Here is a 22,287-nt window from a genome sequence, read left to right as displayed (position 1 = left end):
CCTAGCTGGAAGCAAAAGCCTCTCTTCCCCTCTGTCCTTCAGTGTGTGTGGTCTGCGCGTGTCTGCAGGCCTTCTGAGGCTTTCTCAGTGCTCTGCTGCCGTGGTGTGGTGTCATGTCGTGTGTGCCGTTGCCTTCGGTTCATCTGTTGTGGAAGTCCCCTTCGCTTCTCTGTTACATTGTCCGCTTCTCATGTTATCTTTGTGTTTCCCTTAAAGCCTCCCGCATACTGAACACAACCTGTGATGGCTGTAATTAAATCCTCGTCTCCTGAGTCTATCGCCGGCCATTCCTGTTACTGACCGATTGTCCTCCTGGTTGGGGGTCACATTTTCCTGCTTTTTGGTATATCCAGTAATTTTCGATTGAATGCCAAACGTTGTGTTTTTGAGCATTTAGATTTTATTCTCCCTCACAGAATGTTAAAGTTTGTTTTAACTGCCAGTAAGTTATTTGCTATCATTTAGCTCGTTTTGAAGCTTTTCTCTCTTTTTCTAAACATTACTAGGGCAGATCTAAAATCTCTGCATTTGAGAATGTGTTTGCCCTTAATGTCAAAGCACCTCCCGCTCCAGTTCGCTCTTGAGTCTTCAGTGAGGCCTCTACTCTGGCTGGACAGAGCCTCCCTGTGGCTCCTTCAGGGCTGGAATTGGATGACTTAGTGGGCGTTCTTGCTTGTGACTGTCCTGGTGCTGTGCTGCTCTGTGTGGTCCTTAGCGCGGTTTAGTAGGGTAGGTAGTGTAAGTTTCGGAGAAGGCACTGGCACCCCGCTCCAGGACTCCCGCCTGGAAAATCCCATGGATGGAGGAGCCTGGTGGGCTGCAGTCCATGGGGTCATGAAGAGTCGGACACGACTGAGCGACTTCACTTTCACTTTTCACTTTCATGCATTGGAGGAGGAAATGGCAACCCACTCCAGTGTTCTTGCCTGGAGAATCCCAGGGACGGGGGAGCCTGGTGGGCTGCTGTCTCTGGGGTCGCACAGAGTCGGACACTACTGAAGCGACGCAGCAGCAGCAGCAGGGCCCACCAAAGCTGGTTTTGCGACGTGCTGATAGCTGACGCCACTGGGGCTTGAGCCCAGATCTCTGGCTTCTGTACAAGCAGACCCTTAAACTCCGTGAGAACGGAGTGGGTCTTCAGCGTGTACTTTCTCAGTTAGGAGGCTCGCATTTTATGCGGGTAACATTTCTTAGATCAAGAGGATGTATTGTAAGATAGAAATATGTGGGATCATTTTTCTTCTTGAAACACTGCCATGGAAATAGCTGTGGTGTGCCTAAAATCACTGTGTCTTTGAGTCAAGGACACACGGGTATCTGCAGTGCCCACTTAACACACAGTGTATGGAGAGTGTGTGTTTGTGTACTTGGTTCAAGAATATGGTGATTTGGAAAGTGAAGTGTGCTTCTAAAAGCCCTGTGCCTCTGCTTTCTCTCCAGGTATTTTATGCACGGTGTGTGTCGGGAAGGAAGCCAGTGCCTGTTCTCACACGACTTGGCGAACAGCAAGCCGTCCACCGTCTGCAAATACTACCAGAAAGGCTGCTGCGCCTACGGGGCGCGTTGCAGGCAAGAGCCGCGCCTGCGCCGGCCGCACCCTCAGCTGGCGCTCGGGCTTCAGACCCTCATCTGGACCTTGGGTCTTGATGAGGGGAGAACTTCAAAAGGAGTGTACAAAAATAATTCGGAAACCTCAAACTTAGTGCCCTAAAAACAATTTTAATTTTCCAAAGTCACTTTCAGGCCCGTTCTTATGAGTCTGTAACTATGAATTTGCATTCACAGTATACCTAAGATTTTATGTCTTGCCTTTTTTTAATAATGTGTCATAAGCTCTTCCCAGTGCTGCCACTGTTACGTACTAACTGTAATTTTATAACTTTCCATAATGTTGATGTACCATCATTTAACTCTTCCTATATTAGCTACTTTTAGAGACGTAAGTGGCTTCCAGCTTTTTGTGTGAGCGCCCGTGCAGCAAACATTATGCGCATGGAGTCTTCATTTGAAACCGCCGTCTGTAGGTGCCTTTTCCCTGTGCACACATAGAGCGGCTGCTCTGCTTCCTAGACCGGGGGCGCCCTCTGTCCCTCCCTGTGTTCCCTGGACGCGGGCACTTGGCCCGCCCTGCTCTGCTCCCGCCAGCGGGCACCCCCAGGAGTCCAGGGAACAGCCAGCATCTCCTGGCGGGTTGGGCTCCGCGTGGTCTGGGCAGCACGTCCATCCCACTCAAGTTCCACAAGGGCACTCAGAGGAAGTAAGAGACAGCAGTGTACCACCCACTCTGAATTGCCAGGCAGTTCTTACCAGTTGGTAAGAGTTTTATCGATTAAAGTACAGGAGAAGACTGTCTCCCTGTCCACGTGCGCAGATGGAGCAGAAGGGGAGCCGCTGCGGCCTGGGGCGGGTGAGGCGTGTGCGTGTGGGGGTCCTGATGCCTCTGCGTGTGTCTTCCTCAGGTATGATCACACGAGGCCCTCTGCTGCGGCTGGTGGGGCCGTGGGCACCATGCCCCACGGGGTGCCCTCCCCGGGTTTCCACAGCCCTCGCCCTGCTTCTGAGCTCACTGCATCAATCGTGAAGACTAACTTACACGAGCCTGGGAAGCGTGAGAAAAGGACGTTGGTACTGAGAGACCGAAGTGAGTAGGCGCAGCCCTGTCTCCCCTTTGAACAGCACCCTCGCGTTCTAGGCTTCCCTGTCAGGGCCACTCAGCACCTACCCAGAGCCCCCTGAGAACAGCCTCCTCTGCTGCAGGGCGCTCGGGCCACACGTCTGGCCTCGTGCCCGAGGTGGGGAAGGGCCGCTGCTGGCACCTCGTGGGGTGCCAGCCTAGCTCTGAGAGGCCGCAGGCTGCTCGTCGCAGAGCTCCACATTTTGATGAAGTGCGTGTTTCGCTGTTTCCCTTCTCCGTCGGTTCACAGTCTTAGTCCTCACGCTGAACCAGTTGCACTTTCAGAAACAGAACAGCCCGTCACGGTTTGAGGAGTGGTCTGTGCCCTGGAACAGGGTCTGCCTGTTCAGAGACTACAAACTGTAGTTGTTTTTATTGGCTGGTTCTCAGCAGGTGAAGGAGTTTCTACTTCTGGAAATTGTTCAGCATAAGATAGGCAGATACCCTACTAAGCGAACAACAGGTCCGTCCCATAGATACCCCCTCTGAGGAGGTTAGGAGTGTGTGCCGGGGCAGCGGCAGCTCCTGGCTGAGAGGTGGATGGTGGCTGAAGGGCCAGAAACCTGCCCCGGCTCTTTAGTCTCCTCACCGTAAAGTGACTGGTGAAAAGGAAGTCTCTGTAATCCTGTTGACATCATTCTGGATTCCATGTGACTTTTTCTCTTTTTTCAAGTGTAACTGGTCCGTGTGTTGACATTTCCATACTTGCCGTTTTTAAAAAGCAACTTTTACCTTCTTTTATGTAAATGTATCACCGTCTGCTTTGCTATTTCCCTGTGTTGCCAATTATGGCTTTTTGGTTTTTATTACAATTCTAAGTAATATCACTCTGAACACTTTTTCCCCTCTGGCCTTTATTTTTTTTCCATACATTCCCAAGGGTGAAACTCCCAAAGTCAGGGTTAATTTGTCAGGTTTTGACTGATGGCTTCCTAGAAAGGTGGGGCCGGTGTTCACAAGTCTGTGTGCTGGGCATTTTCTCTTCAGATCTCTCCGGCATGGCTGAAGACAGGACCTGCCCTGGCGTGGGGAGTAGCCCCGGGGGCTGCAGCGACGCACAGAGCGGCCCCGAGCTGAGGCCGCACTCCTACCTGGACGCCATCCGGAGCGGCCTGGACGACCTGGAGGCTGGCAGCTCGTACGGCGGCGGGCAGCAGCTGTGCCCCTACGCGGCCGCCGGGGAGTGCCGCTTTGGGGAGGCGTGTGTCTACCTGCATGGGGACGTGTGCGAGATCTGTAGGCTACGCGTCCTGCACCCCTTTGACCCCGAGCAGAGGAAAGCTCACGAGAAGGTACCGTGCCCGGCTTTACGTGAACGCGTCTGAAGGAGTGGGGGGCGCACTGGGTGATGAAATCCTTGGTAGCTCTGTCCGCGTCTTTCTGCCAGTAATACCTGCATCCTGGGCCTGGCCAGCCAGGCCGGCCCCGGAGAGTGTGAGGAGCCCGCTGCTGGGAGGGACCGTGCAGGGCCGGAGGCTCCAGCGTCTTCTGGAGGCCTCTGCTCAGCACAGGCTGTGGGTGGGCTGCACCCTCCGCCGTCTCCAGGGCTTGTGGAGGTAAGCACCGCTGAGAGCTGCCCTCCTCCCAGGGATGCAGTGCCCGGTGTGCGTCCACGGTGCCAGGGCCTAGGGCTGCGTATCCCTCGCGTTGACTCCGGTGCCTGGCACGTGGTGCTGCTCTGGGATGTGTTCACCTGCTTCCAGAGTGGAGGGGTGCGTCTGGTGACTGCTGCTCCTGGGAGGAGGTGATGCTGACGACCTCCGACCCTGGCCTGTCAGCCCGATGTTTTAGCTTAAGAATTGCTCACCGTGTCTGGTGTTGGTGTGGGGAAGGGCAGTGCCCAAGGGGCCAGGACACCAGGGTGACAGTCCTGGCAACCTCCGTGACCCCACGTTGGCCCTGCAGCCTTCTCGGGCCTCTGATCTCGGGTTTAAACTGGAGGCGACCCAGGAGCAGTGCTGGAGGGCAGAGGCCGAGCCAGTGGTGGCCTGAGAGCGCGCTGTCCCGCACGCAGGCCCTGCCTGGCAGCCTTGGTCCCCGGCCCGAGCTGGCCGCGTGGGCCCAGCTGTTCCCGGACCTCAGGCTCCCCACTCCGTGCGTCAGGTCTGCATGGCAGCGTTCGAGCACGAGATGGAGAAGGCCTTCGCCCTCCAGGCGAGCCAGGACAAGGTGTGCAGCATCTGCATGGAGGTGGTCCTGGAGAAGGCGTCGGCCTCGGAGCGCAGGTTTGGGATCCTGTCCAGCTGCAGCCACACGTACTGCCTGTCCTGCATCCGCCAGTGGCGCTGCGCCAAGCAGTTCGAGAACCCCATCATCAAGTAAGTGCGGCTGGGGTCTGAGCTCTAGGCACTGGGAGGAGGTTCGACCCAGGACCTTCTTCCGTCCGCTCTGAAGCCTTCCCTCGTCTTCCAGGCTGCAGGGCCTTGAGCAAGTCACAGAGCCCCCCGAGCCCAGATGCCTTCTCCTTTTAAATGTGGGTGTCAGTTCCTGCAGGCATCTGCAGTGTCGGGGGGAACCTCAGCAGGCGCCCCTGTGTGAGAAGGCCCCCTGGACTCTGGTGCTCACGTAACTGGTGGTCCGCCCTTAGGACAGTTGCCTGTTTTTATTTTCATCTGTCAAATAGGGGTCACTTGAAGCCTAAATGAAGTAGCGCGTGTAGCACATTTCACATGGCATCTGACACTGGAAGTGTCCTCTGAGCTGGCACAGGGCTTTGTCCCAGCTCTACTGAGCGAGAACTCACATCGGAACATGGGAGTCTTCAGCTCCTCAGTGGGAGGGAGCAGAGCTCGCCCACAGGGAGAAGCCGCCACGTGTTGGGCAGCGCGAGAGACTTCCACTCGTCACGTCGTCATTCTCTCAGTGACCCTGTGATCATCACCCTCGATTTGTGTTGGGAAACTCACATGGTGACTCATGGTGAGGTCAGGTGACTGGTCTAAAGTCACACATTTGTGTGGTGAGATAACAGCTTTATTGAGATAAAATACACAGTTCAGAGGACTTTTATTATATTCAGAGTAGTGCAGCTGTCAGTATAGTCTATTTTTAGAACGTTTTCATCATCTTGAAAAGAAAAAACTCTGCTTTGAGTCACTGCCTATTCCCTCCTTCCAGCCCCTGGTGACTGCTTTGCTGCTGTTCAGTCCGGCTGTCTGTGACCCCATGACTGCAGCACGCCAGGCCTCCCTGCCCTTCACCATCTCACAGAACTTGGTCGGACTCATGTCCTTTGAGTCGGTGATGCCATCCAACCATCTCATCTTCTGTCGTCCCCTTCTCCTGCCTTCAATCTTTCCCAGCATCAGGGTCTTTTCCATTGAGTCCATTCATCAGGTGGTCAAAGTATTGGAGCATCAGCTTCCGCATCAGTCCTTCCAATGAATATTCAAGGTTGATTTCAATCAGTAAATCAGTATTTCTGTGAATTTGCCTGTTCTGGACACGTGAAGTGGAATCCTACAATAAGCAGGCCTTTCTGTCTGGCTTCTCAACTCAGCGTGTTTTCAGAGTTCACCTCTGTTGTAACATGAGTCAACATACTGTTCGCTTTAGTGACCGAGTAGTATTCCGTTCTGTGCCTAGGCCGCGTTTTGTTTATGTGTTCACCAGTTGATGAGCGTCCGGGTTGTTTTCATTTTTGGCTGTTACAGCTAGAGTGCTTGTGAATATTTGTGTATTTGTTTGCCTGCTGTTTTCAGTACTTCTGGGTATACACTTAGGAGCGCAGTTGCTGAGCATATGGAAACTCTGTGTTTAACGTTTTGAGAACCTGCCAGACTGCTATCCAAAGTGGCTGAACCAGGGACGCCCCTGGTGGTCCAGAGGTGAGCAACCCACTTTGCAATGCAAGGGACGTGGGTTCAGCCCCGCCTCAGGGAGCTGAGGTCCCATATGCCTTGGAGCAGCCAAGCCGGCACCCGCGGCTCCCGGCCTGTGCACCACTGGGCTCCGTGCGCTGCAGCTAAGACCAGCACAGCCAGATAAAGAAAGCCCGAAGCTCTTAGTCTGTTAAAAAAAAAATGGGTGAACCATTCTGCATCCCCAGGGCTTCCCTGATAGCTCAGCTGGTAAAGAATCGCCTGCAATGCAGGAGACCCTGGTTCAATCCCTGGGTCGGGAAGATCCGCTGGAAAAGAGACAGGCTACCCACCCCGGTGTTCTCGGGCTTCCCTTGTGGTTCAGCTGGTAAAGAATCTGCCTGCAATGTGGGAGACCTGGGTTCAATCCCTGGGTTGGGACGACGCTCTGGAGAAGGGAAAGGCTACCCAGTCCAGTATTCTGGCCTCAAGAATTCCATGGACTGTATAGTCCATGGGGTCGCAAAGAGTCGGACACGACTGAGTGACTTTCACTTTAACTTATCACTTTCAGCAACATAGGAGGATTCCAGTTTCTCCACGTTCTTGCCAACAGTTATTTTGAAATTGTCTTGATTTCTGATGTTAGCCATCATAGCGAGTGTGAAGTGATTCCTTAGTATGGTTTTAATTTGCGTTTCCCCCATATCTAATGAATGGTATTAAACATCGTTGTCTGTGCTTGTTGGCCATTGTGGAGAAGTGCCTACTCGGTGCTTTCCCCATTTTAAAATTAGGTTGTCTTTTTACTGTTGAACATGTTTTAACTGTAAATTAGGCTTAGAGGATTGTGTTTGTACCTTCTAGAATTCAGGGGTGAGAGACACCGGCTGGTCACACACTTGAGCACGGGGTCTAGTGGGGAGTGGGCGCGGGGTCTAGTGGGGAGTGGGCGCGGGGTCTAGTGGGGAGTGGGCACAGGGTTTGTGGCTGAGTCTCTCCCTTCCTGACCTGCTTCTCGTTGCAGGTCTTGTCCAGAATGCCGCGTGATATCAGAGTTTGTAATTCCAAGTGTGTACTGGGTAGAAGATCAGAACAAAAAGAACGAGCTGATCGAAGCTTTCAAACAGGGAATGGGGTAAGTGCCGTGAGCGCACGCGTGGTTTGGTGGCGGCCCGGCTCGTCCCGTCGCGCACGTGTAGGGCCTCCACCGTGGGGGCCTGAGGCCGCTCGGCACCTGCTGTCTCTCAGGCGGCGGGCCGGGCTCTGGGGGCGTGGAGATGAGCGTGGCTGGGGTGAAGTGGGCTTGCCTTTCGGTTCTTAAGCTGAGCAGTATGCCCCTGAAATCCTGCTTGTAATGCTGAGGTAGACCCGTCGTGCCTGATCGTTGATTCAGCAAATGGCAGTGAGGGTCTGAATGACAGACTCTTTCTAGTTGCTGGGGATATGGCTTCAAACAGAAGACAGACATCCCAGCCCGCGCACCGTTCTCGCTCCACTGAATGAAGTGAACAAGTGAGATAAACAGGATGTTAGCCGGTGGGACGAAGGAGAGAAACAAGCCTGGGAATGGGGACAGGAAGGGAGGGGTCGAGGTGTCCGTGGTGGAGCCTGGAGCACCTCGGCAAAGGAAGCAGAGGCCTTGAGAAGGGGAGGCAGTGGCCGTGTCCACATGGCTGAGGAGGCCGTCGGAAGGAGGGGTGGTCCCTGCGGAGAAGGCCTGCAGCCGGAGCGCGTCTGCCGTGTGGGCTGAGAAGGGAGGGCGGGCCACATCATGTAGGGCTGGGGGCACTGGGGAGACCCCGCTTTTATTCTGGCTGAGGTGGGCTGTCGTCATAGGCTTTTGACCAGAGGAGTGACGTGACCTGTGACTGAACCACTGCAAATAAAGAGGAGACAGAGGGGAAGCAGGGAGACCAGTCGGCCTGTTACAACAAGCCAGGCGAGATACAGCAGGTGGGGGATGTGACGGGAGGCATGGAGGTTTCTGGAACAGACCTGGATTCTCCGTCTGTGCGGGTGAATCAGGATGAATTTGCTGGGGCCCTGAATGTGGTGAGGGCTGAGAAGCCGGATTTCACTCTCACTTCAGTGTTGCCACTCTCCATTTGCTTGGCTGCGTGTCTGTCTTTGTTGGCCAGTTTCTTCTTTATCAGTTTTTGTCAAATCTCTTGAGGGTTTAGCACTGGGAAAGAGGAGGCAACAGGCACCGCTGAGTGACCGGCCACTGACAGGCGTGAGAAGAGCTCCGGACGGTCGGTCCTCCCCGCACTCGTGCGCTGTTTGTGTGGTGGTCTGGTCTGGACTGAAGGGCTGGCTGTGCTTCCTGCGGGCTGTGTTGCGAGGATGGAATCTGAACTGTGTTGCGGGGGCACCGGTGACGGTTGGCAGAACCCTGGGCTTTGTCTCCCATGGCTGCTGGAACACGACCAGACTGGGGGCTAGGAACATCGGACACTGGCGCCCACGGTGTGCAGGCCGGGAGCCCAAAACCAGGTGTGGGCAGGCGTGGCTCCCCGGGGGCTCCAGGCCTCTCCCAGCCTCGGGAGGCAGCACCCCTCCGCCTCTGCCTTCTCCCCTGCTTCTCTCCCTTCTGGCCCCGGTGAGGCTCTCCTGTGAGACCCTCCCATTAACCCAGGACAAGCCCCTCTCAAGCTCTCTCGCTGCGTCAGTAGACGTGGTTTCTCCAGAGGAGGGCCCTGTCCCCGGAACCAGGGGCTAGGATGTGCCCACGGTGCATCTCCCTGTATGTGGTTTCTCAGCCTGTTTCGGATGCTGTAATGAAATGGCACAGACCAGGGGACTTAAAAACCACAGGCGTGCTCACTGTTGCAGTTCTGGAGGCCGGGAAGTCCGAGATCAGCGTGCTGGCACGGTCAGGTTCCGGTGAGGGCCCGTACCCCCTCGCCGCGTCTTCACGTGCTGGGAGGGTGAAGGAGCTCACGGGGCCCCCTGCAGGAGCGCTGCTCCCCCTCCTGAGGGCCCACCTCCTGACTCCGTCACCTGTCTGCTGACCCCGTCCCGCTGGGCCTGAGGGTTGCCGGGAACTCACACACACTCAGACCGTGACCCGTCATGCTGAAACACACACATACCAAAGCCACCAGAGCAGGCCTGCCTGCTGAAGCGCTGATCTCCTCCTCTGCTGAAGGACACCGCTACTGTTTACAACTGAGAGCTATTTTGTATATTTTTTTTAGAATTCCATTTTAACTGACATCTTTAAGCTTCTCTTTTTTCTTAACTGTTTTTTTTACTTGGGATTACAATGTATTCCTAATTTTTCAGGCAGTTAATACTCCTATTGCCATACATGAAATGCAGTTACCTCCCTATTAGCATCTTTGTGGTACAGATGTAATACACATGCATTATATTTACATACGTAAGGCTAACAAGGTGGTGGTACAGTTTTAGAACTCGGCTTGACTGAGGTGTAATCGACACTGCAGCTTGTTCAGTCACTGACTTGTCTCCAGCTCTTCGCGACCCCATGTACTGCAGCATGCCAGGCAGGCTTCCAGCTGTCACCGCCTGAAGCGTGCTCAAGTTCACGTCCACTGAGTCGGTGATGCCGTCCAACGACCTCATCCTCTGTCGTCTCCTTCTCCTGCCTTCAGTCTTTCCCAGCATCAGGGTCTTTTCCAGTGGGTCAGTTCTTCATATCAGGTGGCCAGATCATTGGGGGTTCAGCTTCAGCGTCAGTCCTTCCCGTGACTGTGGAAACGGTGATCTCTTTTAGGACTGACCGGTAGGATCTCTGTGCTGTCCCGGGATCCTCGAGAGTCTTCTCCAGCACAAGTAGAAGCACCAGCTCTCTGGCGCTTGGCCTTCTTTATGGTCCACCTCCCACATCTATCCGTGCCTACGGGAAAAATCACAGCTCTGAGTATACAGACCTTTGTTGACAAAGTGATGTCTCTGCTTTTTAATAGGCTGTCTCTCTAGGTTTGTTATAGGTTTTCTGTCAAGGAGCAAGTGTCTTTTAATTTCTTGATTACAGTCACAATCTGGAGTGATTTTTGGAGAGAGGAAAATAAAGTCTGTCACAATTTCCATTTTTTCCCCATCTATTTCCCCTGAGGTAACGGGACTGGAAGACATGATCTTAGGTTTTTTTTTTTTTTTTTTTTTTTTTTTGATCTTAGTTTTTTGATGTTGAGTTTTAAGCCAGTTTTTCCACTCTCCTCTTTCTACCCTCATCAGGAGACTCTTTAGTTCCTCTTCACTTTCTGCCATTAGGGTGGTATCATCTGCATAATATCAAGTTATTGATATTTCTGCCGACAACCTGGGTTCCAGCTTGTGATTCACCCAGGCTGGCATTTTTCACGATGTATTCTGCATGTAAGTTAAATAAGCAGGGTGACAATATATAGCCTTGACATTCTCCTTGCCCAGTCTGGAACCAGTCTGTTGTTCAGTGTCCAGTTCTAGCTGTTCCTTTTTGACCTGCATACAGATTTCTCAAGAGGCAGGTCAGGTGGTCTGGTATTGCCATCTCTTTAAGAATTTTCCACAGTTTGTAGTGATCTCCACAGTAAAAAACTTTAGGGTAGTCAATGAAGCAGAAGTAGATGGTTGTCTGGAATTCTTTAGTTTTTTTTTCTACTATCCAACAGATGTTGGCAATTTGATCTCTGGTTCCTCTGCCTTTTCTAAAACCAGCTTGAACATCTGGAAGTTCACAGTTCACGTATTGCTGAAGTCTTGCTTGGAGAATTTAGAGCGTTAACTTAGTAGCGTCTGAGGTGAGTGCAATTGTGTGGTAGTTTGAGCATTCTTTGGCACTGCCTTTCTTTTGGGATTGGAATGAGAACTGACCTTTTCCAGTCCTGTGGCCACTGCTGAGTTTTCCAAATTTGCTGGCATATTGAGTGCAGCACTTCCACAGCATCATCTTTTAGGGTTTGAAATAGCTCAACTGGAATTCCAACACCTCGACTAGCTTTGTTCTTAATGATGCTTCCTAAGTCCTACCTGACTTCACATTCCAGGATGTCTGGCTCTAGGTGAGTTACCCCACCATCGTGGTTATCTGGGTCATTAAGACCTTTTTTGTACAGTTCTTCTGTATATTCTTACCCCTTCTTCTTAATATCTTCTGCTTCTGTTAGGTCCATACCATCTGTCCTTTATTGAGCCCATCTTTGCATGAAATGGTCCCTTGGTATCTCTGGTTTCCTTGAAGAGCTCTCCAGTCTTTGCCATTCTGTTGTTTTCCTCTATTTCTTTGTATTGATCACTGAGGAAGGCTTTCTTACCTCTTCTTACTATTCGTTGAAACTCTGCATTCAGATGGGTATATCTTTCCTTTTCTCCTTTGCCTTTAGCTTCTCTTCTTTTCTCGGCTATTTGTAAGGCTTACTTAGACAGCCATTTTGCCTTTTGCATTTCTTTTTCTTGGGGATGGTCTTGATCACTGCCTCCTGTACAGTGTCACAAATCTCCATCCATAGTTCTTCAGGCACTCTATCTGGTCTAATCCCTTGAATCTATTTCTCACTTCTACTGTATAATTGTAAGGGATTTGATTTAGGTCATTACCTGAATGGTCTAGTGGTTTTCCCTACTTTCTTCAAATTAAAGTCTGAATTCGGCAATAAGGAGTTCATGATCTGAGCCACAGCCAGCTCCCAGTCTTGTTTTTGCTGACTGTAGAGCTTCTACATCTTTGGCTGCAAAGAATACACTCAGTCTGATTTCCGCGTTGACCGTGGTGATGTCCGTGTGGAGTCTGCCGTCTCCATAGCGGTTTCCACAGTGCCCTGCAGTGTCCTCAGCCACAGTCGCTGTGTTTTACATTAAACACGTGCTCATCTTACAGGGAGGGTTTGTAACCTTTCACCAGCTTCCCCTATTTTTCAGCACTGTGTTCCTGGCTACCATGTTTCTACTCCGTTGCTATTTGTGTAACTCTTGCCGAGAACCCCAGGTGTGTGAGGTCCTGCAGTGTCTTCCCTGTCTGTCTTCACTTAGCATGATGCCCTCCGGGACAATCCAGGATGTCACAAGTGGCAGGGTTTCCTTGTCTCCTGGAACGGGTCTTTTGGGGTTTCCCTGGTGGGTCAGGGGGTTCCCAGGTGGCACTATTAGTAAAAATCACACCTGCCAACATAGGAGATACAAGAGACGCAGGTTCAATCCCTGGGTGGGGAAGATCCCCTGGAGGAGGGCATGGCAACCCACTCCAGTATTCTTGCCTGGAGAATCCCACGGACAGAGGAGCCTGGCAGGCAGGAGTCCTACGATCGAAGATTCTTACATGGCTGAGGCAACTGAGCATGTGTGCACAAAATGCTGAGTGGTAAAAAACCCGCCTGCCAATGCAGCAAACACCACTTCAGTCCAGGGATCTGGAGAAGGAAATGGAAACCCACTCAAATCTTCTTGCGTACAAAATTCCATGCACAGAGAAGGCAGGCGGGCCACAACGCACGCGGTCACAGGGACTGAAGACAAAACGTAGGGACTGGGCTCGAAGACAGGTGGCATTTACAGTCCCCAGATCTGCGTAAAGGGCCCGAACGCACCATGTTTTAAGTTTTTGGTACAGAGATTTCCGCAAGCCGGCAGCATTCCCACGTTTTCTGTTCTGGTTGCTAGGGCAGTGAGGAACTAGAGAAGGTGCGGGTGCTGGGTCCTAGGGGAGGGTGGGGTGTGCCAGAGGACTCAGCCAGGGACTTGCGTCTCCTTCCCGCCTCCCCTTCAGCCTCACGCCCCAGCAGGCAGAGCCCCAGCAGGCAGAGCTCAACTGCTGGGAGACAGCTGGGCTGAGGGTGCTGTCCCGGCAGGGAGGGGCTCCTCGTAGAGAATGGGAAGTCCGGCACCAGGACGCTGGCACCAGGACGCTGGCAGACGCGGTGCCTTTTTGGAGCCCTTGCCGACCGGAGGGTGTGCCGATGTTGGGTCCGCCCGGCTTGCTTGAGCCGTCGGCGGGCCCTCCTGGCTCTGCAGTGTGGTCCCCGCCTTACGGGGCAGACTGTGCAGGGCCCGGCGGTGCCGTGTGCAGCCTCATCCTGCCCGGCTCCTGCAGCTCCCTGGAGGTGCAGCGCTGGGACCCAAGACCGCCCAGGCTTCAGGGCTGGGACACAGCCCGGGGGCCAGAGACCTCAGGGGAACGCCGTTGGCCTTGCTTTTACCTTCGGTTTGTGTTTTCCTTTGGAATAGGCTTCCTCTTCTGTGCTGTTTCTCCTGGGTGTCCAGCCGCTTGACTCACTTATATATGCACACATATGTATTTCGTGTATGTGCACGTACATACATATTTTGTTTCACTTCGTGCCTTAGTTTATTAGAGTGAGGTCTGGACTCGTCTGTGCTGAGCACCAGGCCTCTCTGGGCCGTCTGCTCTGCACGCGTGTGCTCATGCCAGTCAGACCCCCCCATTTAACAACCAGCATCTTGTTTTCTCGGGCGGCTGTCAGGCTGTGCTGTGGGCCTGCCAGTCGGTTTTTGCTTTCAACGTGGGTTTAGTTGTCTCGTGTGGTAGATCCCACCTCCAGCTAACAGCATATACATTTTTTGGAACGCCTGCGTCTAAGTCCGAGGCTATCCAGGTTGTTGGCGTCACTTCACTCCTTCTCTGTGGCTGAGTAATAACTAGTCCATTCTGTGAAGTTCCCCGTCTTCCGAACCCCCTCGTCTGGTGGCGGGTGTCCTGTGCCGTCTGTTGCTGGTGACGGAGCACTGAGGGTGGGGCCTGGCGCGTCTGAGATCGTGGCCTGCCTTCGCCTGTAGGCCAGGTTTGTCGTGGCCGGATCACCTGGTGTGTGTATATTTAACTTTTAGAAAACTCTGGCCCCTTGTCAATGGGGCCTCCTACAAACATACCTTCCCAGAGACAGCCCAGGAGGAGTCCGTTTGCTCTCTGCCCTGTGCTAGGTACTGTTTGTAGAGATTTGAGGATGGCCACTGTCAGTGAAGAGGTGATAGACACCTCACTGTGATGTTTATTTAGCCCTATCTAATAATCAGCGAGGTGGCAGCCTTTCCACGTGCTTGAAAAGGGGTGGGGGGGACTGTTCTTTGTGAAATGAATGTCTTGAATTTGCTTCTTGAGAGGTAGTTGTGTTTTCAGCTGTTCTTGATGACCTATCCCAGACCCTGCTGTGTGGCAGGGGCCCCTCTTGGCCCCTCTGGCCTTGTGACTTAGAAGGGCCCATGAGCCGGGATGTCACGGTGCTGTGCCAGGAAACGTCCACAGGGCGGCAGCACGTCTGCATCTTGGGTGGCTGGTGGGAGCTGTGCCAGAGGAAAGCGCGGGGTGGAGTCTCGTTCCTGCTTCCCCCCTCACTGCTCACAAAACTGGGGTGTGTGCACCAGGTCTTTCTGGGGATCTGTGTATGCTAGTGTATCTGTGTATATTATCTAGTGCACGCTAATCTGTCGTGGCAGGGAGGGATCACTCTGGAAAGAGGAAGGAAATCCACCACCAGGACCCTTGCCGACCGGAGGACTTTTCAGAACTCCTTACAGCCCACAGGGTGCTCTGAGCTTCGGGTTCACTTGGCTCGCTTGAGCTGTAGGCGTGGCCCTCCTGGGTCTGTGGTCTGACCCCATCCTGAATGACCGAGGGTGTTGAAGAATTAGTAAAAGGTGACTCAGGACTGTCTGTGTTCCGTTTCGCTCTAGGTCCCTAGGGTATTTTTCTCCAGGACCTAATGGGAGTCCTGTGTGGGAAAGTTAATGTCCTTGAGGTGTTTCTTGAGACATCTTTATTGAAAAACATCAATTGGTTACATTCAAGCTACCAGTTTTATGATAATCACTGAACTATCTTTACATCAGCAGTCTATGAGACTTGCTTCTTTGAAGTGTCACTGTATTGTATACAGTGTTTTCTTTTCAAAAGTTTTCCCTGTCTTTTCCATCTTTCTTTCTTAGTATGTTAAATATTGGTCTTCCCTTGTACCTCAGTTGGTACACAACCCACCTGCAGTGCAGGAGACCCGGGCTCTGATCCCTGGGTCGGGAAGATCCCCTGGAGAAGAAATGGTGACCCACACCAATATTCTTGCCTGGAGAATCCCTGGACAGAGGAGCCCGGCAGGCTACAGTCCATGGGGTTGCAAGAGTAAAGACACATTTAGCAACTAAACCAGCCAACCAACACATACTTTAGGATCTTATTGCTGCTGCTAAGTTCTTCAGTCGTGTCTGACTCTGCGATCCCATAGACGGCAGCCCACCAGCCTCCCCCATCCCTGGGATTCTCCAGGCAAGAACACTGGAGTGGGTTGCCCTTTCCTTCTCTAATGCACGAAAGTGAAAAGGGAAGGTGAAATCGCTCAGTCGTGTCCGATTCTTAGCGACCCCATGGACTGCAGCCCACCAGGCCCCTCCGTCCATGGGATTTTCCAGGCAAGAGTACTGGAGTGGGGTGCCATTGCCTTCTCTGTTACGATATTAGTAGCATTATTTTAATCAACTAATTAAGCAGAGTTGCCCAGTCTACCTAATAGGTCTTTAACATAGTAAGACAAAACAGTAAAGTAATATCTAGTTATCTTACATTAAAAATATGTAATTGCTAATGCAAAGCAAAATATGAAGAATGAGTATTTAACTTTCTCCAACAGAAATAAGGGGCCATTGTGTTCACATGTCTAGAGCGTGTGAAGGAATTTATGGAAATGGGAAGCTTTTGATAGTATGGACAATGTAAGCCTATATTATCCCAAAGTGCTTAACTTCCATTTTAAAGGTAAGAAGACAGAACTATCTGCTGGACACTTGATGACACAGCGGATAGTGCTCTAAGGGCGTTTATATGTGGGATATTACTTACTTAACCAAGTAAGGTACTTTTCTGCTTGCAGATAAGCCTCCTGAAGTTCAGAGGAACACTGGCAGTATCAAGAGGTAGGCAGACTTGTACTAGAAGCCAGGCATTTGGATAATTTACAAACTTATCATATTGAAATGATACTCAGCTAATCATATTCAAACCAATGGAAGGCCATGGTGCAAGTAACTCTAATAGGTAGTCTGGAATTTTTTACCTGGCTTTTTAGCACATAAAGCATATGTTTTGTTTGCATTAGCATCAGTTTTAGAATATTTTTCAGCACACACTAAACAGCTTCCAGTATCTGACCTCAGAATTACTGCAGGAGATCAGCGTGCTCTTACTAAGTCAGCAAGAACTCACACTATTATCTGTTAGATCTTATCCTCAGAGACCGTATAATTCGGCTTAGGGAAATCTATAAAACAGAAAATAATCTCAGACCATCTTCCAATTAGGGGCTAAATATTGTGATACAGACCAAAAATGCTAGAGGGTTTTATTGTCACATGTAAGCATTACTGTTAGGAACTGATAGAATACATTTTGACCATTGTTTCATCACATATTTTTTTCTGCAGGTGATAAACTTTTTTATATTGCCCACTCAGTTTTTCTCCCCCCGCCCCCCAATCTTTTCCTCTCTCTGTTCATCTTCTTGAACACCATTAAGAAGCTGCTTTGAAATCCTTGTCATCTTGAAGTTAGCCTCTGGCGACTTTTGTCGTTAAGAATGGGTCACCTTTCACTGACTCTTACGTTGTATGTTTTGTATTGTTAGCACCCAGGATGGTGGGGACTGACAAAGAGCCAATGACACGTCTTTCCTCACCTCCAGTAGTGGATTTCCACCAACTTTGTCTTTAGGTTCTTCAGGCCACAAAGACATGGCTTTTCCACTGGAGTTTCAGCTCCCTTGCTGAGGCATTTGACTGGGGCCTGCTCTAGGTTGAGCACTATTCTTAAAAGGTAACTCAACCTCTTACCATCCCATTCTTCCAGGTGTGTATAATCCCTTGAAAAACCCTGCTTTTGTTCATTCTTCATAAACTTCATAAAAGAAACACAGATACGATTAAAAGACCTGAAGGTACTAGTTTATCTGCAGAAATGGTACTAAGAGCAAAACTAGCTCCCTTAAGTCACTGAAGGCTTGAGATCGCATCGTTTTTTTACCTCCTGTGTGTCCACCAGAGGGCAGGAGCAGCAAGGCGGGGGGTCCGCCTGCAGAAAGTTCTGCTGCAGCCGCCTGGAAACATCCCAGGACAGCCGTTGGGCTTCTGGCCTCGCTTTCTGTGGATGAGTGTTTCTGTGCATTGCAGATTCTACTGAGCTGTAGGCCCAGCCCCTTCAAGGTAAATGCCAGTGTGGGAGAGCTGGAAGAAATTGCACAGCAAGTTACGCAAGGACAGTCACATGGTTTTATGGTGGCCCAGTCCTCATGGCACCTGGCAGCGTCAGGAGAGCAGGGTGGGGCGGAGGCCTCGAGCCCAGACGCGTGAGCAGCCTGTGTTGGGCTTGTGGGAGCAGGTGGAATGACAGGGGAGCAGATTTGTTTGGGTAGCAGTCCCTCGGGTTAGAGGAAACGTGGGAAGATGTGGCATTTACAGCAACACAGACACAAGTCCTGAAGGGCCTCAGCCTGACCGGGGTCTCCAGGAAGAGGGCGACAGGGAACTCTGCTCACGGTCCTGTCCCCACTGGCCCCCAGGTTCTGCCCCCCTCACACAGCACACCAGGAGCCGCCCCAGAGGGGCGCCCCAAATGCTTTGGCAGTGTGCGAACCGAGAGGAGGGTCACCTGGGGAGGTGCTCTGTAGACTTGGTGGCCAGATAAGGCTGGGAAAAGTCATTTTGGGGTGGGGGCTAGAGTCAAACATGACACGTTTTAAAAAGCTAGTGTCCCAGAGACCCTGGTAAGAACCCCTGGCTTGGGCAGTTCTTTGAGGACCTGCTCAGAAGCTTGGGAACGGGACCGAGGCCCCTGTGTGTGGGTCAGACCTGTGGGAGGACGGCTGTGGGGAGCTGGGCTCCGGCTGGCCTCACCTTCTGCATCTGGTCAGCTGGGGTCAGGCTTCATCTCTCCACCTTCTCCAGACACCTTCCGGCTTCTTGGGCATCTCTTCAGCTTGGGATAACTTTGGCCCACAGATTTCATTTCAGCAAGGAATGTGGATTGTCTGTCTGGTTTTGACTTTCAGGAGCAGGGGTTTTTAACAGAGATCTGTAGCTAGAAGCTGCAGATGGGGAAAGTTTAACTTTCCGACTACGTTTTGTAGGCACACACTGGTCTGAGCAGGGGGTCTGTGGCCCAGAGTGAAGAAGCCCTGCTCTGGAGGGTGGGACCAAGGGAAATCGGAATGAGACCCGTAAGGCAGCAGCCGAGGTCCAGGCTCCTGTGTTCACCTTGACATGACTGCTGGCCGGGAGGACGGGGAGCTTGCCGGGGTGGAGCCAGTGCTGGGACCCTGGGCTGAGGCGAGTCGCCCGGCTTCGGGATCTTGGCCGCACGGGGCTCCCCGTGTGCGTGAGACTCCGCGGGAGGCTGTGCAGCATGGTGCACCACCGTCCAGCATGGAGATCGGCTTCCAGCGTCTCTGAACCTCCCCGTCAGTGCCTCGGACGGGAGGCTGACCCCGCTCCAGCAGGAATGGCAGAGTGGTTCATCTGCACCCAGGTTTTGACATATCCTCTTCTGCTTTTCAGGAAAAAAGCTTGTAAATACTTTGAGCAAGGCAGAGGGACCTGTCCATTTGGAAGCAAATGCCTTTACCGTCATGCTTACCCTGACGGGCGGCTGGCAGAGCCTGAGAAACCGCGGAAACAGCTCAGCTCCGAAGGCACCGTGCGGGTAAGGACTTTGCCCACCTGTGGGTATCGCTGGGGCCACTCCTGGCCTCTGCCGGGGCGTTGGCCACAGGGATGCCAATGGAGTCTCAGAGACTCCGCTTTCGCGTTGCGGTTAGCAGTAACCAAGCACATCTGCTGGCTGTCTTTGCAGTTCCTTAACTCTGTGCGACTCTGGGATTTCATCGAAAACCGAGAGAGCCGGCATGCCCCCAGCACTGACGACGTGGACGTGACGGAGCTCGGGGACCTCTTCATGCACCTGTCCGGGGTGGAGCCGTCCGAAACCTGAAGAGCGGCCGCGCCCTCCTCGGGGGCTCTGCGGCCAAGCCTCCTGCCGCCGGGCGCGCCAAGCTCTGTCCACGGCGGCCCAGGGCGGCGGGTGCCAGAGTCAGTGGGGCTGTACTCCTCTGGGTCTCAGCCACTCCGTTATTACAGCCGTGGGAAGAGTGAAGGATATAAAATAACCTAACACGTAGATGGGGTCCTGCTTCTCTAGCTGCTATTGTAGTCGCCCCTCCAGCGTGGAGCTGCCCCCCCAGAAGCAGGTGCTCGGATCCCCAAAGGAGCCTCCCCCTTCAGAGGGCTCCTGTGTGAGCCTAGTGTGCGCAAACAGCGTGTGCTCAACACGGGATCTGCACCTTGCTTTTAGAACACGGGGCGCCGCACACCATACTTCCCTGGCTCACAGCTTGGCTTAGGGCACTCCAGTGCCCCAGGCAGGGCAGGAGCGTTGCAGCTGGATGCTCCTCTGAGGGGGGGGCTCCTGAAGCAGCAGGGGGCAGAGCAGATACAGCCCCCCGTTCAGGGTTTGTTTCGGGGCCACCGGGCAGATAACAACCTTGCGGACACGCCCCTGGCTCTTACCTGCTGGCTTGTGACCCGAGGGTCCCTGTACCAAGGGCTCCTGTGCACTCTCCTCTGTAAACTGGCTTTGTTTGAGTTGAAGTTTTATACAAATTTAACAGTACCTAAGAACAGTTTCTAGTTCTAACCCAGCAGTGGTCCTAAGGAAAACTGAATACAAGTGTCTCATCAATTGTGATTTTAAGAGCTTAAAATATTGTCAATCCCAGAACTCACTCCAAGCCTGAATTACCTGTTTTTATAGACATCTGTAGATAGCAGATATTTTATAAACTGTATTAAAGTATGGGTAAAGGAGTCTCTCTACCTGAGTTTAGACTGCTTTTCTGCATAATTCCTACAGTTAACTCTTTAGTGGAGGGTGAACAGAGGTTGGATTCCGTTCACTCTGGCAGAGACTGGCCCATTTCCTGCTTCTGGAGTTCTGCTCCAGAAGGCTGAACAAACAGAATTCGATCCTGTGAACTCAGGATTACTTTTAAGAGGAGGAAACAGCCATTAAACCTACATTTAATTTATTTTATTAAAATAACATAATTGAATAACTGTATTTTGTCAGGCGCGATAAAAACAAAATTAAATCCAAATTATCAAGAAAACCGGTATTCCTGGCTTCCTTGCACACGTGATGTGATGCAGAGACAAGGCTGGCCAGGCCCCGCCCCACGGGGGCTGCCCCTGGAAGACGACTCGGCAGGCTGAGGACTGCTCCCCGGGCGGGGAGGCCCAGCGCCTCTGGTGGAACCAAGCCCAGCACTGGAGCCCGTCAGGAAAAGGACGTGTCCCCTAGTCAAGTCCCTAGTACCAAAGCGGGCTCGTCCAGGCCGCCACAGTCCCGACAGCCCTGGGCCGTCTGGTGCGTTATGTGCAAAGCTGCCTGTTTGGCGCCACACCAGGGGTCTGCAGAGAAGGCCTTCTGTGACAGCGACCCTCCTAGGAGCTGGCTTAGTCCATACGTCCCACGTCACGGCTGGTTTGCCTGGCACCTCATTTCCCCTCTGAGCGTGGTCGTTGCTCCAAAGACACTCCTGCAGCTGACAGCTGGGCCCAGCGTGTGGCCATCGGCAGCCACGGGTGCATCTGGAGGAGGTTGGCTCGTGAGCTCGGGGGCCACCGGGGGAGCAGGACAGACCAGCTGGCGAATGGCTTCCTCCTCCCGGGGCAGAAAGGGCAGAAAAGGCAACGTGAAGTTAAGGCCCTGTTGAGTGGTGTAGAAGGTCCTTAGCAGCAGCTTCTCGGAAGACCAGCTCTGTCCCCACAGAAAGGGAACAGACGGTGGTGCCTGCTGACCGCCCTTCCCGCCGGCAGCCCGGGCGCAGGCGCGGGGCTGCTAGAAGACAGGCAGCCGAGGGGACGTGGTCAGCGTGCAGGCGTTGATGTCCTCGGTGTGGGCCGCCCGGTGCAGGGAGGGCTCCGAGGCACTCCGGTTGATCTTGGGCAGAGAATGCTGGAGCAGCTCGATGGAAGACAGGATCTGAAAGAGGCGCCAGGGCGGTCTCGGGGGGCGCGCCGGGTGTCCCTGCAGCAGCTTCCCCTCAGGCCCAAGACAGGCCTTTCCCACCCCACGCACAGCGTGTCCAGCCGCCTCCGCGTCATTAGACCCGCTCTAATGCGCTGGAGCGCCTGGAGCCAGCCTTACCTGGGGAAAAAGAGGCCTTTCTTCCTTCACTTTCTTCACGCAGTCAGCTACCAGCCTCTTCATGGCTTTGGGGCAGTTCTTGTATAGCTTGCTGAGGTCTGGGGAGGCGTACCCGCGGCCCACCATGAAGATGATCTGGGGAAGCAGCGGGGGAGGGCGGGCCGTGAGCAGAGCGCCTCTAACCCTGCGGCTCAGGCGGTGGCCCGGGCTTCCCAGAGCCAGCGGGTGGGCGCTGGGGACGCACCTGGTCGCGGTTGTTGATGTGGGAGTAAGGGAGCTCCCCTGTCATGAGCTCATACAGCACGATGCCGTAGGAGTAGACGTCGGACTGGAAGCTGAACGGGTTATTATCCTGCATCCGGATCACCTCTGGGGCCTACGGAACCAAGTGCATCTGTTACTGGGCGCCCCAGCCGTCCAGGAGGCAGGCTGGCTGTCCCGGGGCTGAGCATGCCTGTCCTGTCCTCAGAAAGCCCTGCGGCTGCTCACCCCCAAGGGCTCCCACGCTCAGGATCCATGAGCTCAGAGCCCGACGTGAACCCAGCACCCCCACCACCCAACTCCACGCTGCGCTGTGTGCCGCCAGCTCCCTCCAGGAACCTGTGTGCCCAGGAGCTGCCGGCACAGGGCATGGCATGGAGGTGCTCTGGGCTCGGCCGGGAGTTCACCCC

At 53.2% G+C, this 22,287-nt stretch overlaps 2 protein-coding genes across 4 annotated transcripts in view; one reads left to right on the top strand and one right to left on the bottom strand.

Moving 5' to 3' along the window:
* Nucleotides 1-20,519, top strand: part of MKRN2 (makorin ring finger protein 2) — a 38,322-nt gene extending 17,803 nt beyond the window's left edge. Inside the window, exons 2-8 of the mRNA XM_010862456.1 lie at nt 1,441-1,569; nt 2,460-2,641; nt 3,662-3,966; nt 4,778-4,992; nt 7,502-7,612; nt 18,970-19,114; nt 19,265-20,519. Of these exons, the coding sequence (XP_010860758.1) occupies nt 1,441-1,569; nt 2,460-2,641; nt 3,662-3,966; nt 4,778-4,992; nt 7,502-7,612; nt 18,970-19,114; nt 19,265-19,402 (1,225 nt within the window). The 3' untranslated portion in view covers nt 19,403-20,519. The remainder of the gene's footprint in view (nt 1-1,440; nt 1,570-2,459; nt 2,642-3,661; nt 3,967-4,777; nt 4,993-7,501; nt 7,613-18,969; nt 19,115-19,264) is intronic.
* The window catches only part of RAF1 (Raf-1 proto-oncogene, serine/threonine kinase), a 76,935-nt gene continuing 75,126 nt past the window's right edge, over nt 20,479-22,287 (bottom strand). For all 3 annotated transcript variants that reach the window (XM_010862457.1, XM_010862459.1, XM_010862458.1), the window contains exons 15-17: nt 21,861-21,992; nt 21,617-21,751; nt 20,479-21,451 (exon numbers count right to left, since the gene is read on the bottom strand). In XM_010862457.1, coding sequence (XP_010860759.1) covers nt 21,308-21,451; nt 21,617-21,751; nt 21,861-21,992 — 411 coding nt within the window. In that variant the 3' untranslated portion in view covers nt 20,479-21,307. The remainder of the gene's footprint in view (nt 21,452-21,616; nt 21,752-21,860; nt 21,993-22,287) is intronic.

The sequence above is a fragment of the Bison bison genome, unplaced genomic scaffold (assembly GCF_000754665.1).
Source record: "Bison bison bison isolate TAMUID 2011002044 unplaced genomic scaffold, Bison_UMD1.0 scf7180017864482, whole genome shotgun sequence".
NCBI lineage: Eukaryota > Metazoa > Chordata > Mammalia > Artiodactyla > Bovidae > Bison > Bison bison.
This window is presented reverse-complemented; position numbering and strand designations above follow the sequence as displayed.